Raw genomic sequence first — 19862 nt, forward strand, 5'->3', positions numbered from 1 at the left:
AATAAGAATAATCTTCTTACACAAGGACAGCTGGAGGGAAGCATTTCAGTTGCTTCTTCTTACCACCAAAGCAGCCATTTCCTACAACTTCATTATCCAAGACAGTAGGCAACAGTATGGAATTCAGAGGCTCATTCTCAAACCTGTTGAAGACTTTTCCTGATTTAGCAAGTCCACTTAGGTTTCTGAGATATTTGAAAGTAGTGAGATTAGGGGATCTGTTCCCCCTCCTCCACCTTCCTTTAAATTAAAAATAGCTTTGTGCACAATGAAGGTTCAAAAAAACACACAAGGTAAGATAAATACACAGATCTCATCATATACTTGCACTGCCATCCCTGCCCTCCAGAGATTACGTCTCTGTATTAAAATCTCTAGGACATTCATTTACTGTATTTGAAGATCAGTCTTCCAAGAACTGTGAATAAAATCGTAAGCATCTAAAAGTCTTAAACACTCCTCTGAAATGACAGCAAATTGAGGCTCTCCATTCCATATGATTTAAACTACATCTTTCATGAATAAGGGTCAAGCGGGGTTTTGGGGGGTTTTTTGCAAGGCTACCCACTATGGTAGGCTGTGGGTTGATACAACCTCTCATAGAGCTATCAGAAGGCTACAAGCTATCGCAAATATAGTGGGATTCTTAATGGAAACGTACTACATAAAATCTAATGGCTCAAAGATTCCTATCACTACTGCTTCGTTTTACTGATTAAAAAAAGCAAAAAAAAAAAAAAAGTCAAATATAAATAAAAATTCATAAAATAAAAATTCCAGAAAAAGGAAGAGGCAATTCCCCCAAGAAAACTCTCCAGAAACACAGAATTTATTTGTCAGAGGACACAAATAGAGACTGAAGCTTTCATTTCTGGTGGATTTTTATAATCCAGTAAGTGTCTAAGGCTAGTAGTAGCTTGGGCCTGGGACCTTCTTTTAGGAACGACACAAATGTCACTGGCTCAGATGAAATCAATCGAGATAGATGGGTAATGACAGCACCTGAAGCCTTCTACTTAAGTAAGTAAATTCTTAGGAATTAGTGTATTCCAATTTAGTCAAAGAACACAGCAACTATACCTCTCATTCTTCATGTACAACAACATGCCTTTCAGACCCATCTTAAGATCTGGGGTGCACTTCAGGGGTGGGAGGAGTCCTCAGGCCTAAAGCAGGTTTCCAAGAAGTTCTTGGGAAGCTGCTGGATTATGCTCTGGGGCACATATGTGCCAACTGTTTCTCACATATCCGATGGGGTATAACATGGCAACTGGCACCTCGGCACTTGTGGTGTGCATTGATCGGAATTAGCTACAAACTCTTCAAAAGAAAAAAAATGCTTTTCAATTACAAGGACTCAACAAGAATGAGTTATTAATTTTTCATCAGAGCTGGAATTCCAAAGTCTCTGGCATTAGACAATGACCCTCATCCTTAATGGCATCAAACTACATTAATTCTAAACTAAGCGGCTCTAAGACCGCTGGGTAATCACTGTAGAAGTCAAATGTGCTACAGGCACAAAGATACTGAAAATCTGTTTCCACCTTTCATGTAAATTGAAGCATATTATATAAATGCTATCTGTACCCCAAATCTTGGCACCATCATACAAAGTTTCTCCTTCACTGTGTGGATTTGCTTGGCATCGATCTGCTGGGGAACTGATAAGAAATGGAAGCTGGCCAGTTAGGAACGTCAGGCTACAGAAACACATTACTTGTATAAATGTCCAAATCTATCATTAGTCTATGTTCATGGAAAGATCACGCTGTGAAAAATTTAGAACCATATATAATTACTTCAAAAATTACAGGAAAACTTTTGGTGGATCTGAATGAGGATGACAGTTCAGGGTACTCAAGTGTCCTTTAGAATTCAAATACTGTAATAATGGAATTACAAAATACTGAAAGCACCGATAATCTCTCAAGCTGGTGGCGTGAGCTAGTAAGCTTAGCTGCATTTAGTTGGCCACTACAAATGCCTAGTAGGAAAGGAGAAGGGAAGCAGAGGAGACCCCACCCTTCCTGCCAAGTTCTGCCCCATTTCTCTGCTCCCCTTTGTAACAGAACTCCTTGAAAAAGTTGTCTATTTTTCAACTCTTCTTCTGTTATCTCAAACCCACTCTCATGAGGCTCTGCCTGTCCTAATAGAGTTCAAGGATCTCCACTTGCTAGATCCAACTGTTAATTCTCAGACTCACTGTATTTGACTTCATGGTACTTGACCATAAGCAACATGTGACCCACTTTAGTCACTCCCTCTGCCTTGGTACGGTTTCTTCACTCTCTCGGTTTCCATGCTACCAACTTGATCTCAGTCTGTTTTGCTGGTAACTCCTCTCTTCCCAACCTTAATGCTGGCGAGTCTTAGGACAGCCCTTTCCACTTTTCTAACTATACCCTTTCACCCTTGGTGATGGCTTTAAATATCTATACCAACTACTTCCAAATTTATCTCATGAACCCGGACCTCTAGCACAAATTCCAGGCTTATATGTTTAACTGCCTCCTGACGTCTCTGTTTGGACGTCACAAACTTATTAAGTCCCAAACTGAACCGCTGACATTGCCCCTTGAAACACTTCAGTGGATCCCCATTTCACTCAGAATAACACCCTTACAATGGCCTACAAAGCCTTGCATGGTCTGGCCCACTATTCTCTCTTAGCCCTTCTTCTACTACCCTCTTCCTTGGTCATTCCACTCCACACACACTGGCAACTCTGCTGTTCCATAAATACTCCAGGCACTTCCCCACTTTCAGATGATGTAACCATACAGCTAATAATTTGCACTGTCTATTCCTTCTGTCTAGAATCTTCTCCCTCCAGATATTCAAATGGCTGACTTCCTCATCTCCTACTCACCTTTGCTCAAATATTACCTTCTCAATGAAGCAACATTTACCTTCTGCAACCTCACTAACTAAAAGTGATTCCCTCCCAAGAACTCCCAATCTATTTTATCCTGGGCCATTTTTTCCAAAGCATTTATCACTTTCTAACATGGTATGAAATTTTTTATTTGTCATTTTATTGTTTGTCTGTTTGCCCTTCCCTTACTGCAAGAAAGTTAGCTCTCAAGGTCAGGCAGATTTGTCTGCTTTGTCCATTGCTGTCTCCTTAACATCTGCAACTGGCCTGGCCTGCTGGGTACAGGTTGAATGGATGACGGAAGAGGCAGGAAACAGGCGGGGAGGGGAGGGGAGGGAAGGGAGAGGGGTAGGAAGCAGGTATAAAAGATGACTACAGATAACATGGCCTAGAAAAGAGCATATGCAATTACACAGAGAAGACAAGAAATTATCCAGCAAATTAACCCCTGTGGGTAGAGTCTGAACTCCTTGAGGCATCTAGAGATTACAAGAAAGCACCTGGGCCATGGAGACCGACAGTTAAGCCCATAAGGTAAGTATTCTGGCCAAAGAGGAAACCACTAAACAACGCGCCAGAAGCTTGGCATATCCGTGAAAATATCCAGCTCCTAGGCTGGCAGGAACCCTGGGGAAGTCTTCAGCTATACCATGTGTACAGGGTTAAGAGCATTTTCACAAAAGAACTCTGGGTAGAATACAGAAATGCTTAAGAAAAAGGGTTTGGGTTATCAAACTTAGAGTACAAGAAAATGTGTACCTAGGTCAACAATACCCTGCAACACAGTGACTTCTGTGTTTTTATGAAAACCGATTTTACATACCTGTGTCCATCAAGCCTTATGTTTCCAACAAAATCGTAGAGATGTCTGTTTGGACTTTCACACTCAATTCTGCCAGAAATTCTCATCAAACTGTCAATGTCTTTTATATCTGATGTTGCTGGTAAGCCCTGTTTAGAAATTTTTAAATAAGCAAAGAAAATATTAAATAAGTTGTATGTGGGAGGGAGCAAGGAATTCTGAATTCATCCACACCTTAAGATCTAAGAGAGCCCACGGTTTTATGAGCAATTATCCCCCCCACCACTTTGTCAAATCGAAATTAGGGGATAACCTCCTCTCTACTTGAACATATATGTTTTTAGCAGAACAGGGCAGCTTTTGTGAAAACTCTAAAATATCTTAAAGAGATTATAAACTAGCCTCCGAAGATATTTTGAAATAAGTCCTCAAAGAACTGTTTGCTTCCAAAAATAAAACTAATATTTAGCATTATACAGTCTAAATCTGTCTGCTGAAGCTCCAAAAGGGAATGCAAAATAACTAGACTCTATACCCAAAGACAGTAGTTATGTTTTTGTTCTTTTAGTTCACTGAGAAGGAAAACTCCAAAACAGTTCCTCCCTCTGGCCACCTACAACTGGCTGGAATTGAGCAGCCCTCACTTCCTGTGGCAGGTTGAGTTCAGGTGCTGTGAGGACGACCTGCTTCTACCACAACCCAACCTTCCCACACGTCATTTTCACTATTTGTCTAGAACCCAAGAGAATACATTTTTTTTAGTGTCCCTTTTAAAACTTTAAAAACCGTACAGTGACTTTCTATTAGGAGTGGTATGAGAAATAAATAGAGAAATCTAACCGATTCCCTGAGATTAGTGAGAATTTTAGAACAGCAATGGAAACTGTGTCTTTTCCATATGTCAAAGCCAAATAATATGGGCCAGGAGAACAGAAAAATAAATAAGCTAACACACATGAAAGCACTTAGAGCTACTAATGCTACCATCAGAGTGTTGGCTATAACAGAAAGTGTTAAAAATATTACAGAATAGTATCTATATGATGGACCACATTTAATTAGGCAAGTAAAACTGAATTTTCCATAATATTTAACTATTTCAGTTTATAAAACCACTTCATTGTGGCTCAATGAGGAAATATTTGCAAGTAGACAGAACTGCCTCAACTCAAGACAATAATACTAAGAAATAAAGCTATAGGGGTTCAGAAGGAGCCTCCTCAAAATGTGTCACTTTTGGAGCTTCCCTGGTGGCGCAGTGGTTGAGAATCTGCCTGCTAATGCAGGGGACACGGGTTCGAGCCCTGGTCTGGGAGGATCCCACATGCCGCGGAGCAACTAGGCCCGTGAGCCACAACTACTGGGCCTGCGCGCCTGGAGCCTGTGCTCCGCAACAAGAGAGGCCGCGACAGTGAGAGGCCCGCGCGCCGCGATGAAGAGTGGCCCCCGCTTGCCACAACTGGAGAAAGGCCTCGCACAGAAACGAAGACCCAACATAGCCAAAAATAAATTAATAAATTACTAAACTCCTACCCCCAACATCTTAAAAAAAAAAAAAAAGTGTCACTTTTGCATGAGGATTATTTTGAGCTACAGGCAATGGAGATCCTGAGGGTTCAAGAGAAACTACTGTCCTTCCCTTAACTACCTAGAAGAATTTAAATTGGGGATTTTTCCCAGAGAAAAGTTATTACCAGAGATAAATTTTATTTAAGTGGACCCATCCATCTGGCAGGGCAAACACCTAATTACCAAACATCTGCTCTTCTTATCATCCTATGAATGACCCTCCTGTCCTTGGAAGCCCCAGGACGCTTATCCCATTCCTTACCTCAGAATGGCATGTATACCTCATTCTACCTTTCTGTTTCTGAGCCTCTCATGCATGTGGGGTTCCTATACGTATGAAATTAAATTTGATTTTCTCCTGTTAATATGTCTCATGTCAATTTAATTCTTAGACCAGCCAGAAGAATGTAGAAGGGTAGAGGGAAGTTTTCTTCCTCCCCAGCAAAGCTCTCAATTCCATGTTAAGAGAACAGCAATAATTATATAAACCTATATTAGATCTTACCTGTCTAATTTTCAAGTTTGTTTCACCATCTAAGTTGGACGTTTCAATGTAGCACATGGCCTGCGGCTCACTGTTTTTTAAAATTGAAAAGCACAAAGATTTAGTGGGGGAAAGAAAGCATACTAATAACTTACTTAAATGCTCAGACTCACTGAAGCCTTTCATTCTAAACAAAGGTTTAGTCGCCTAGTTTCTTGATATCTTTCATTCTAACCACAAAATGCTGTGAGGCAGACCCCATGCATGAAAACTCATGGATCAGATGTGCAGCCAGCAGGACCCCAAAGCAACTTCCTGACAATTAGTACTGATCTTTAAGATAATGTAAATAATTAGATTTGTCACATTTTACTTAAATTGTTCATCATATAGACACAACACAGCCTGTATCTGAAACGTAGAGCAGTTTTGTGTCCATATATATCTTTAGCTCAAAAATATCAAGTGAGATTTCATGCTCATAGCCCACATGTAAATTGATTAAGCGGTGGATTAGAAAATTCCAGATTATTGCTTCTATAAACTTGCATTTACATGTTCAGATTGTATTGTACTGCATCTTTAGAAACGATGAACAGGATCATATGAACCATAATATTTACATTTCAAGGCTACTTTAAAAAAACTGTATGAACAGATTTTACAATGAAAGTGGATATACACTTTCTTCCCCCTATTTTTTCTGTTTTATTTCTTAAAGTTGCTTCAGAGATTTGCATGGCAGCTAAAAGCTGAAACTAAAATTAGCCAACTTGGCTATGTTGCTCCTTGACCTGAAACTAGGAGATACATTCTATGGGTCCCCACCAGAGTGTTTTAGTCAAGTTTGGTACACAATGACTGGTATAAGGGGCCCGTGCTCTCCAGTTTTATCACAGGTACACACCCGTGACTGTCGTATAACCTGACCACCCTTCACGTGCTGACTTTGCTTGCTCAGCAATTACAGACAGGTGAGTTTGCAGCCCAACTGTATAACTGATCCTCAGCTATAAGGAAAAGCATTTTGAAGTTAAATTAATCTTATCAGCACTTGCTTATATAAAAAGCCCAATTAATTAACATCCTATAAGTAATTATGAATGTAATTTCTGATAAGCATGGGTACTCACAGTTAGAGATTTCTAAGTCACTAACACCTGGAATTTTCTAATCAACTTCCAATTTGTACATGTGTAAAGCAGACGATTCTGAGTTTCAGAAATGAGCACACAGCTTAGTTTTATGGCTTGAAGACTTGTGAAAAGTACTGAAACACATGGTCATTAATCAAATATTTTACAGATTCATTTTAAAGTAACTTTGTAAGTTCTTTAATTTTTTTCTGTGGGCTTTTTTTTTTTTTCCTTCCATAAAGGCTGATACTTTTTCCCAACCAAGTTTTGGGAAAACAAGTTTTTCAGTATTTATATCTTCACTCTATCAATTAAATAAGGTTTAATTTTTTATTACTGTCATGATAGTAATTTGGTTTTGGCAATTGCTCCCAATTTGTAATTTACTTACATATACATTTGAAATAAAAATGGTTTATAAAACCATTATAAAACACATCTGATAACACAGAAGCATGATGACAAACAAATGTTAAATGAACAATGCCAATTCCATATTTTGACAGTGAAATGCATTAAATTTCTACTGCTCAATATAACCAAGGCCATTCTCATATCAAAATAAGACTAACGTTCTAATTATATTTTTTTCCCCCACAAAATAAAGTCCTTTTCTAGGACCTTAAATGGCTAGGAAGTTAGAAAGTTAAATAGCTGGCTTCTATTTGAAGTGGTGCAAATAAAATATACATCCAAATTCAGAACTTTCTTAATCTCTTAAGACAACTGTTAACTGAATAAGTTCTTGACAATACCATGAAAAGGCAGCAAGAAGTCTCAGACAAGGAATCATGCTAGATAATAATTATTTCAGCAAATTATGACATTCAAAACACAAACTAAAGAAGGGCAAAGCAGGCGTTTTGATTAGTACGTGGAAAAATGAAACAAGATGCATATCACAATACAGACACTAGTAGACAGCTGAAATATATCGAGTAACGTGCATTTTGTCACTAGTTACAAGTGGGATAAAAACTGATCCCAAAGCATGCGGTACCAAATGTACAACATCCAGCTTTGTGCAGGGGGTCCTCTGTAAACCCTATACAATCCCAAATTATAGCATAACTGCTGAAGGGATTCTATTGAACTTAGAGAAAATTTCAAATTTAAGACATGTTTAAAATTGTAAAAAATTCTCGATAACTGTCTTTCATGTAAATCTTAACATTGTGCAAAACAATATCCTGGAGAGGTAATAAATTAAGCCTTGGCATTTAGCCAAGTTGTTAAATATGAATATAGCGTAATGATGCACAGGCAATTACAATCTACCTTTACTGGTGCGCCTCAAGGACTCTGACTCCTATTGATAACAACAGGAGCTGCATTTGCCCACTTGAGGGAGGAACGTCAATCAACAATGTATTCAAAAAAGGCCTTTGAAACATCTGTGAAACATCCATCACCAAGAAGTGTAAAATGTTTGTGTTTTAACGGAAGAGATACAGAGCTCAACCACCTCTGGGTGCAAACTATTTTCTGGTGTAGGGTGAGGATCCACATACACACATCCTGTACAACTCAGTATTTCTAACCTTGAGGACAAGCTGATGAGATCTGCTGGGAGGTGTTCCCCATTGGTCACTTTCACTATTTCCCCTACTGCCACCTACAGGTCCCAGTTCAAAATAATTAAAACGGAAAAAAATGAATAACAGAGAAAAACAAACAAACAAATGGACAAAAGAGACAGAAGGTTTGAAATTATTATAGAAAATAATACATGTTAATAACAATGTCTAATGCCAATTTTTTCAAAACTCATTTTGATCAGGTCTAAAGGCACAAGAAAACAGAATATTTAAGGATCATTTATTTGCTTTTAAGCCCAATTTTCAATTTTTAATGCAGAAGCTTTTGAGTTCTAAAGTTTTACTCACAAGCATATCTTAGCAAATTAAATAAAAACATATTTTTTTTACAGAGAGCTACTTTATCTTATAGATTTTCCTTTCTCCAATTCCTCACTCTCTTGCCATCTCTTACATGTCCACTCCTACCCAAGAAAAGAAATAATGGTGGAAACTATTCTTAGGCTTTTGAGAAACAAAGTATACTATATTATTTCTCCCCCTACACCCACTCTAAAAAAAAACTTTGTTAAAGTTTCCTGATTCCAAAACATTTTCAAAGTTAACTGCATAAATATCTTAATAAATTTAATGTAAAGCTGCAAGGGCATGGATCTTGGGAAGTTAGAAGTCATAATTGCAGCCTTTTGAATTATTTAATAATAAAGTCTTGGTAATGAATTGTCTTGGGAGGGTAAGCCTTTGAATTCAGTAGAAAATTTTCAGAGAAGGTATGAAACAGACATGCCAGGAACCTGTTTGGAATTGAATTAGTAGCTTGAGTTATTTTACTGTATTTTATACTTTCTAAACCCATATATGTATTTTTTGTTATATGGTAAAATTTCAGTTTCTTCATTTCAAAATGAAAATCAATGAAACACAGTAACTTTCAACCATGTTCATGCTTCAATTTCAAACTACTTCAAAGAACAAGCAATATTAGCAATTAATAATTTTTTAAAAATCAGAAATTAAAATATCATAAATTGTTGTTTATGCTTTTTGCATTTAGCATGGTGCTCACTTGCCGGTGAAAATCACCATGTCATTATTTTGATAGTGGACAGTGTAGTATACTGAAGATACTAGATTAGTATCTAGTTGGAATTCCAGTTAGTTGGAAGTTAGGTATTCCAACCCTGACCTAGTCACTGGCTAAAGTGAAATGACCGAAAATAAGAAAAGTCAAAATTCCTCTTTCTGTTAAATGATGGCAAAAGCTTCTACCTACTTCTTAAGGCTAATGTAAGTTCAAAAGGGCCAAGTAATGCAAAAGCCTTTTGAGAAAAAAAAATTTTTAAAAAACCAACAAAAAACCCCCTGAAAGGTGGTATTTTTGCCACTTGGATAGAACTATTTAACAGCACAAGCTTCATACTTTACTTTGATTCTATTATAACAAAAAACAATGAATCAGATAATATTTTTAATTTTTAAATGATTATTTGAATCATCTTTGAAGAAGTTAATCATGGTGGATGCTATATTAAGATACAGAAACTATTCTCATCTACCATTATTGATAGTCACCACTAAATGTTTTTAATGCTGAGAAAATAAATCCTGTAAAAATGTTTTAGAGTTTAAGAAATACAAGCACAGAGCTTATTGGGAGTCTGGATTGGATAGAGGCAGACAAAAAATATTTTGAAAACTTTCAACTTAGAATTAAATATCAAGTCAAGGCAGTATAGTCAATTATCTTCATATTTTTGAGCATAAAAAATGAAAATTATAATTAATGTTTCAGCATATGATGGTCTTTATGGTAAGTTACGTCTCTATGAAAAGTTTAATCAGAAAAATATCAATAGTTTCTGAAATTGCTGGAATGCTTTACTATCCTTTTGAACTTTGTTATATGACATTCAGATGGTCCATCATCCATTAAATTTATCAAACTTTTACTTAGTATCACCAAGTGTACATCGTTCTGTTGGTTAGCCATTCTTAAAACTTAAATGAAAGATTATCAATTTAAACAGAAAGGAGAATCAGGGAGTTACTTCAACTACCTGTAGACTTACTTCTATAAACATCTGGCGAACTCTTACTTGCTCAATTAAGTTTCACTAACTTGTCATAAATTCAATCAGTTTAAATAATGACCTGATTAAACAGATTTTGAAAAAAGGACACGTTCATATTTATATGTGGATTTTACAAATAAAACTGTCCAAGGAAATGGTGATAAACAACCTCTAAAATAGTAAAAACATTTTTCTTAATTTATATTAGGACTAGTTTTACAGTTTTTAAACCTAAAACCATTTGAAAGTCACATTCTTTAGAGTGTAACAGTGCCATATGTTCTGAATACTAATTCATGACTATCTTAAATATCAGCAAAACAAAAATTATCTAAATTCAGTAATGGAAAGAACTTAAAAGAAAGAGCAAAGTGCTTTAATTTTTTGGTTGGAAGAGTATAATATTTCAAAAGATATGATGATAAAAAAGAAATCATTTATCCATTTTCTTGTACCAATGCACCATAAAGATTGAGAAACGTGGAGGGATACACGAATGCATCATAAAGGAATTTATCATGAACAAGGATTACAAGATAAAATCAACAGAACCCAATCCATGTATTATATAAAATAAATGATAGGAAATCTTACAAGAGTTAGTAGTCTACACAAACAGATATGGATACATCCATAGGGAGAGTAGACTATTAACTGTAATTATAATTTCTGAATTATAAAGTATAGTACCTATCACTCATTCTATATGGCAAACATGAAAGAGTCCTTTAAATCCAATCAATTTTTAACATTTAATTCAAAATCATTAGAGAGGTTTAAAATTCTTCGTTTATTCCTTATTTCCTTGGATAAATCACAAGGTCAATGCAGGGTAGAGAAACCATCCTCTACACTGTTTGAGCATCAGTAGGTATCTCTACCTTGATGAGAGAAGTACAGTGTCAGCAGGTATATACTCTTTGCCTTTTATTATAACTATATCTCCAACATTTACCTGAAAGAAAACTGGGAATCGGTTAATTATCTGCATTGAAAATAGTTACAAATATACAACCCATTGTATTTAAGCATAGAATACAGTAAAAATGGTTATTGGTAAACAAGAACCACTTATCTTCACAAAATGGCATAAAATTATTTAGGAGTGAGGCCAAGGATGGGGCAATCCTTTAAAAAACAAACATTGTATCTTTATTGTACCGGCTATATAACCTAGCTTAATAGAAATAAATTTTATCCATTCTGTCCACTTAATTGGCATCTCATCTTCTCATTATTCTCTCCCTATGACATAAAAATAAAAAGGAGGAATTTACCAAATGAAATCTTCACTCTGTTTAAGGAAATCTCAAAACTACTGGAAAGACTATCATATGTATATATATGATACTACTCCTCAGATGACCTTAGTTATAATTCATAATTTAGAGAGGAAGAAAATGACTCTTCGATTCTAAGTTATTTCCCAAGATCACAGAGGACGAGCTTAGACTCAAACCCACATCTGTCTGCAAAGCCTGATTTTGCATAAGCAAATATAATGAAACAATCACTGTATTTTAAATTAAAAAAAAAAAACAGCTTAGTCTCTTTCTCATTTTACTACCTGTTAGCATTTTTGTGAGCATGGTCTGAAGACAAATTAAAGATAAACTATGTCCAGAAACTTAGAAGTAATTTAAGGGATAGGTTTGTCACAGAGCTTTTGGCAAACTAATTAACAAGTTGGCTTACTGACCAAATTCAGCAAGTTACACTGATGGCCACACTCCCATTATATTATGAAAGCTGCCCTCACTTTTAGTAGCCAAATGATCCTAAAAGCACGTTTTAATAATTAATCAGGAAAAGAAAAGCCCTTTTTTTTGGGGGGGGGGAGCTTAAAGCCTTTTTGTTCTCTCCCCTCCCTAATTTTCCTTGAACCCCCAAATAACACTTTACTTGGAGGGGAGGGGTGGGAGAGAATGATGTCTTCAGTGGGAATCACAATATGAGACAGCCCCCTGCGGTTTACTTATATACTGGGGGAGGAACAGGTTAGGCAAGGTTGGAGGGGACTGTCTCATCTAGGGTATGTATGCTGGTTATCCAGGTAGGGAAACTCTGAATGCCTTGATTTGAAAGAGGTTTATTTCAGATGAAATCTGGATTATCTCAAATTGACAAATTGTCAGGGATCTTGGAATCGAACACCCCCTTCCTCAAAAAAGGGCAAACTGGGAAAATAAAAAAACAGCGAGTATAGGTATAAACTAGCCCTTAAAATAATGTGTTGTGATAGTATTCTGATAGCACCCACTGAAAGCAAGATAAAAAGAACAAAGTTCTCTGCAGCCAGAGCACTTAGAGAGAATGCTACCCAGGCTACCATTTAATTGCTCCTTAATCACCTTATGTGTATTAAGGTTTGCTCTCCAATCAGACTGTATGCTTTATAAAATCAGGATATTTGTCTATATTACAGTGTTAGGGATTTTCATAAGTCAGTTAAGAGTCTAATTGTACAGTTTTCGAACACTTTATTCACTGTAAGACAAAAGAAAGCCTTACGGTTATTAAACTGAAGACTAAAAGAAAATATTAGCCTCTTATATGGTCTAACGGGTTCCCCCAGTGGCTTCAGAAAACCAAGGGCTCACTGAATGCTAAAGTCGTTCTCACGGCACTGTGAGGAGAGCAGGGAACTTACCCCCTCCTTCTGATGCCTATGCTTTAGCTCACTTTCTCAAACACCTCTTTCTTTTTGGGTTCTAAGCTCCTAATGTGGCATTCATTCCCATTTCCAGCCCGATGTGTGCATGGGAACAGACAAGAGAAAGTCAAGACGGCAAAAATTCTTTGACCACGTGTTCTAGTTGGAGGAACATCATATGACAAAGCAGTTTTAGTCCCCAAAATACTGAAGTTAAAAAAACATTTAGGGCTTCAGGTCACTACCTTGAGCCTTCTGAAGTCATTGACATTAGTAATTACAATTGAGGATTATGAAAAAGGGTAAGCTTATTAAACTGTAACAGACTGACTGAAAATCTGATTTGTCCAATTGCAGGCCCCAGCATATTTATTTATATTTTTACTGAGGAATTTTTGTAGATGTGAATTCTTAATCCAGAGAAATATATTTCATGGTGGAAACTTCATGCATTAAAGCAGCTATATAGAGTGACTTTTACACATGCAGGAAGCCCACCACTCCATGTTTTTCTACAGAACCAGAAAAATGTGTCGATTCTAAGATTCTTCACCTAAATTCTATCCTAAGCAACTATCTCAAAAACATATGAACAGTCTCAGCTGCATCTCAAGCTTAAGAACTGATCTTTGTGGTAATGAAGACAGCTGTTTACTTTCAAGAGTGGAGATGCAATGCCTTGTATAGGGCCTTTTTTTTCATTTTTATTGGAGTAGAGTTGATTTACAATGTTGTGTTAGTTTCAGGTGTACAGCAAAGTGAATCAGTTATCCATATACATATATCCACTCTTTCTTAGATTCTTTTCCCATATAGGCCATTACAGAGTATTAAGTAGTTTCCTGTGCTATACAGTAGGTCCTTCTTAGTTATCTATTTTATATATAGGGCTTTGTAATTGTAACACTTTCTCAGAAAACCAGATACTGGCAACTTAATCTCATGCAACAGATCAGTAACTGGAGGGATGAACTGTTAGTGTCTGGGAGCTGAAGTCTGCCCATCTGTGAATGGCTGGATGGACACTGCAAATTTGTAGGTCCTCTGAGAAACATTAAAAAGCAACCTCAGTAGCCACACACTCAGAAAGACCAAGAAAGAAAGAACCCTGAACTAAAGCCCATTTGCACTAAGGTTTACCATATTACATTGGCATGTGAATCAGACTGTTGGTTTTGGTTTATTGATTTTATTTTTAAATGCACAAAATATTACATAAGCTAAAGAAAAGACTTGCCTTATAATCTGGCTAACACAACAAGCCAGCCTGCTTTCACACCTGTCCACATAGTGTTCAATAAACCATTTCTACATAGCCAGCATCTTAGGGTACACCGTCCCGTTCTTTTCACCTCTGATTATTCTGTGACACAGGAATCCTCATATGTCCTGCTTGCTATTGTGAGCTCACTGCTTGGCACATACACTCAATAAGTATTTGTTGAATGATGGTATAAAATTTTTCTGTGTTGCTACAGTATTTGAAATGACAGCTTTTACTTGTCACAAAATATACTAGAATGTAGAATGTCATTATTTATAAATGCTCTTTCTATTGTTGGATATCCTCATATTCTAACTTTTCACTGTTACAAATAATGTTAATTGATAATTATTATACATGTACAGGTATCTCCCTACTTTATGATTATTTTCTTGGGATAAATTCCCAGAATCTTTTTTTTTTTTTTTGTGGTTGTCAATATGAAGACCTAAATTGCTAATCCACAATAGTATGTGAATAAAATACTTCATAAAAACTCTGAAATACAAGTTTTTTTCCTTGACTAGATAGCAAACGAGGCCTCAATAATGTTTAAATTTGCAACTTTTATTATTAGGTTGAATATTATACTGAGTCTGGTTGCTTATTATATTTCTTCTTACTTTTTGCCAGCTTATATTTCCTATCTAGATAACGATTTCAATCTTTTGTCATATTTGGTACAAATATTTCTATATTCTCTCTGCTTATTTGTGTGATGTGTACTAGTTTTAAATTTTATATAATCAAATTCCATAGATCCTTGAGATTTTGATCTTGTTCTCCTCCAAATATTTATTAAGGTCTTTATTCTATTTGTATGTTTTTCAAAAACAATGTTTCAACATTTTCTTCTAGCCAGTTGAAATTTATTTTAGCACAGGCTGTGTCTTAGATACGAAACTGTATTATTCCTGAAACTGCTAATCTGTGGTCCCAACATGATTTACTAAATAATCCTTTAATCCATGATTTTTGCCTCCTTTATCAAATATTAAATAGGCTTTATTTCAGGGCATCCTATTCTATTTTATGCTTTTCATCAATGTATATTTTTGCAACAGATTCACACATTTTAATAAATTTTGCTTACCATTTTACTTATATTTAATCCTCACACTGTTAATTTTCCAAAACATTCTTCTATTTTCTCAACTGTTTATTTTTGAAATTACAATGAATAATTTAGTCAACTCTTGAGGAAAAAAAAAAAGATAATTTCCCTGATTATACTACATCATTACTTTTGAACAAGTGGTACTGTTTTTCTAGGAATATTACACATTTGTCTTTTTGTGAAACTTTAACACCTAAATATTTTATGTTTTCTTTGCAATGGTCATATATATATTTCAAGTTTACCTGTAAGCATCCCACATGCCACCAGGAATGAGATCTCTTTTTCACTGTGTTTTTCTAAATTGCTATTGCTGAAAAGAGTGAAGTCAATTTCTGAATATTTATCTTGAATTCATCACTGAACCAACTTTTATTAATTCTAAGTAATTAAATATCTACCTCTAGTTATTAAGTAACATCAGCTCATTTTGGCTGGATGATTTTTGGCAACACCTTAAATTCTACCCCTCTGTATTTCGAAGTGGGATGCTCAGCGAAAATGTGGCACTCATCTCCAAGACAACTGAGAATGCTACCTCTATGGAAAATCATGGGCTGGTAATTTAATTTTTTTCTCTGTGGAAAATTGCAAAAGTAAGTTAAAATAATCCAATCAATCTTAGAATAATGATTATCTATTAGGAAAATAAAACATCTTAACAGGTTAATTTTAGGGGGAACTAGTAGATGGTTATCTCCTGACTTTACAACTGTTTATTTTCTAAGCAAGCACTCTAGGTAAGAAGAAACTGATATCAATTTATTAGGATATGCACTTATGTTAATTACCCTGACAAACCTAGTAAATGAAACACATTTATAATAAAATTCAATTTATCATACTTGATTATACTCTACTTGTCTTGGCTCTAAAGTGTTTAAATCCACAAGTACTATACAAGAACATAAAAGAAACTTCTTTTGAAACAGTCAATTGAGCTTTTTTGTTATTTTTATCTTGCTCTGAAAAAGAGGTGACTATCACAGAAATAAGGAAAGCACAAAGTATTTTCCTCTATGTTACTTTCATGTCAAAGACCAGAGGGAGAGACTAGTGAGTTTTCAAATATCCAGAAAAGGAGATGTCAATCTCTATTCTGGCTACTGATTTAAAATAAACAAAGATGTAATTAATTCAGGATGAATCCTGTTCCCTGTGGGAATACAAGGTGACTATGAACATCACAAGGTAGAATCAGGGCATGGCCTTTACCTGGGAAATACTGGAGTGCAAATAAACTGAGTGTGGGTTACACCTCCATTGTACTAGCAATTTCAGAAAACAAAGTCCCCTGGGTAGAATGGCCTTGCCTCCAGAAGTCTCTCACCAAGTTACTAAGGTTATTCACTTGTGGATGACTGGCGATTAAATTGTCTTCCAGAACTAAGGGAGAACTAACAATCATTGCTTACCTTTTGAAATTGAGGTGTGAAAGAATGCTTGGATAACACTTGCTAAATTATGACTCAACTCACTAACTACCATGTTAGAGCTCCTATAAGCAAATTAATTTCTCGATGGAACTGATTTCCAGCTCATTAGAAGATGATATTTAGTTAGTAAGACATTAAAAAAAAATGAATTAGTAGTGTGTAAATGCGATTAGTCATGATATATGAATGTGAAGTAAAGTATACAAATGTGAACTATCAGAATCTAATTTTTGTTTTACTTGGACAGTAGATGATTAAAGCAAAAAATTACAAGACAAAACAGTCCATGGATAAGTGAAATCTATGAAAACAGTACTCAAAATATACTATGAAAGGAACAAAAAGTTCTAAATATTACTTTAAGGTAATAGTCTTTCTAATATATTGCAAATTATTAAATGGAAGTGACTAACTGAAGATTCCATGTATGTTTACAACATTAATTACTAAATAGCTTTCGTATCAGTGGAATCCTTGACATTTGCTTATATTATATACAAAAATTACATCTACTAGAGTTACCTCTATGCATTTCTTCTCCTGTAACAAAATAAAAATCAATGCATACCTTTTCCCAGTGCACAATTTCCCAAGCACCACTTCTCAAAACTGGAAAGAGAAAAGGTGACAGTTTTAAGAATATTTTTACTACTTATCAAAAGCCAACCTCTGATGAAATGATCATTTTAAATGAATAGCTTCAAATAAATTAACTGGTAACAATTTTTATAGGTTTAAAAACCAATTATGACAGCAAAGATACATAAAATTACACAAAGAAACAACGAATGAACATTTTAGATCTCAAAATAAAATACTATTCTATCTCACTGCCATTGCCAAGGGCTTTCATCAGCACACAAAGGAATTACAGGGGTTGGCTGGAAGTGAAAGCCATAAAAATGCTTGGCAAAGGGAGTGACAAGCTTAAAATTTCAGAAGCCATAACAGTAGCAATGTTAAAAAAGAAAAAAAAAAAGATTTACAAGCATAGCAGGAATGGATTTCAAACTCGGTAGTAAAAATTTAATACATAAACCAGTAGATTAAAAAAATCTGTACCTTTAGCTTTAAAATAATGCAAAATAGCAAATGTTTCTATATTTGGTTTACTGACAAGAAATAAAAGAAGAGCTACAATTAAATTATGATTGAGGGGTTGATATTTCTCAGTGTTTTATTACTGCTTTGCAACAGTAAAGTTACTCAGTATACCTTTCTTTTATTCCTGCAGAGTGTGTGTGGCATAATACTGAATATGCCAATAGACACTAGCAGATAAAACAAAACAAAAAAGAATAATGTGAAGTAGATAGCACAGCACGTAGTACTTAAAAGGATTAAGTCAAGGTCGGTCAACAAATTATCCTCACAGTAAATTCCATGAGGGCAAGCTAATATTTACTTTGTTTAACACAATATTCTCTGGAAACAGTACAGTACCTGGCACAAAGCAGCTATTGGGTAATATTTGCAAGATGAATAATTTACAGGCACAAAAACATTAGATTCAGTTTCTTTTGATGTTAGAAGAGATGAAGGCTGAACCCTCTTAAGTAAATCACGATGATGATAATCCCCAAAATGTGCAATAGCAAATCTAACACTAATTACATACCAACAGGTCTGGAAACCAGTGTTACAATATAAATTATTTTAATCTAAATATAATCTCTTTGTGTTCCAAAATTCCCTGAAGCCAGGGGCTGTGTCTTATTCATTTCTTTATCTTTAGCACTTCACAGCACTCCTGGCCCATAAGACGCTCCAGCACTAGTTAAACAGATGAATAAATGCAATAAGGAATATCTTGCAGTGAATTTTGGTGAATCAACCTCATTAATTTAAATAATAATTCCAAGACGAAGAGCTAACACTAAAGTATTTCCAGTAACTATATGACTAAGTTAAAATTCCAATTTTGACAGTATTCATACAGTTAGGGGTGAAGGATCTGAGCACCAGGCATCTAAAACTGATCCCTATATTCTAATACACAAAACTCTAATGCCTGTAGAGTTCACCCAAACTGATGCCAGGAGTAAAACTGCTCGTGGATGTTGCTCCGGGAGTACAAGGGGTTCAGAGCGTGACACTTAAGAGTAAAAAAGCCCTTGGGGAAGTGACTTCCCTGGTGGCGCAATGGTTAAGAATACACTTGCCGGGGCTTCCCTGGTGGCGCAGTGGTTGAGAGTCTGCCTGCCGATGCAGGGAACACAGGTTCGAGCCCTGGTCTGGGAGGATCCCACATGCCGCAGAGCAACTGGGCCCGTGAGCCACAACTACTGAGCCTGTGCGCCTGGAACCTGTGCTCCACGAGAGGCCGTGATAGTGAGAGGCCCGCACACAGCGATGAAGAGTGGACCCCGCTTGCCGCAACTGGAGAAAGCCCTCACACAGAAACGAAGACCCAACACAGCCAAAAATCAATCAATCAATCAATAAATTTAAAGAATATGTTTGCCGATGCTGGGGACACAGGTTTGAGCCTTGGTGCAGGAAGATCTCACATGCCCCAGGGCAATTAAGCCCGTGCGCCACAACTACTGAGCCCGTGTGCCACAACTACTGAAGCCCGCATGCCACAACTATGGAAGCCTGTGTGCCACAACTACTGAAGCCCGCGTGCCTAGAGCCCATGCTCCTCAACAAGAAAAGCCACTGCAATGAGAAACCCGTGCACCGCAACGAAGAGTAGCCCCCGCTCGCCGCAACTAGAGAAAGCCCGCGTGCAGCAACGAAGACCCAACTCGGCCAAAAATTAAAAAAAAAAGAACAAATGAGAGCACTTCGCCCTTTAATCACTTAACCCAGTGACTGCGATATTAAGTACTCAACAAGGAGTGTTGGCAAAGTGCTGTTCAAATCTGTATAACTGACTGACTGGGGCTAAAATCTGCATAAATTTAAATT

The 19862-nt window shown here is 36.2% G+C and overlaps 1 protein-coding gene across 8 annotated transcripts in view; it reads right to left on the bottom strand.

Moving 5' to 3' along the window:
* Positions 1-19862, bottom strand: part of ATP8A1 (ATPase phospholipid transporting 8A1) — a 242128-nt gene that overhangs the window by 163419 nt on the left and 58847 nt on the right. For 6 of the 8 annotated variants that reach the window (XM_019928250.3, XM_073805203.1, XM_019928246.3 and 3 more), the window contains exons 6-9: positions 17518-17558; positions 11361-11434; positions 5755-5824; positions 3702-3829 (exon numbers count right to left, since the gene is read on the bottom strand). In XM_019928250.3, the coding sequence (XP_019783809.1) occupies positions 3702-3829; positions 5755-5824; positions 11361-11434; positions 17518-17558 (313 nt within the window). Of the gene's footprint in view, positions 1-3701; positions 3830-5754; positions 5825-8410; positions 8485-11360; positions 11435-17517; positions 17559-19862 lie in introns of all 8 variants that reach the window. The other 2 variants (XM_019928247.3, XM_073805204.1) reach the window with 2 other exon arrangements.

This window comes from Tursiops truncatus, chromosome 5 (genome assembly GCF_011762595.2).
Source record: "Tursiops truncatus isolate mTurTru1 chromosome 5, mTurTru1.mat.Y, whole genome shotgun sequence".
Taxonomy (NCBI): domain Eukaryota; kingdom Metazoa; phylum Chordata; class Mammalia; order Artiodactyla; family Delphinidae; genus Tursiops; species Tursiops truncatus.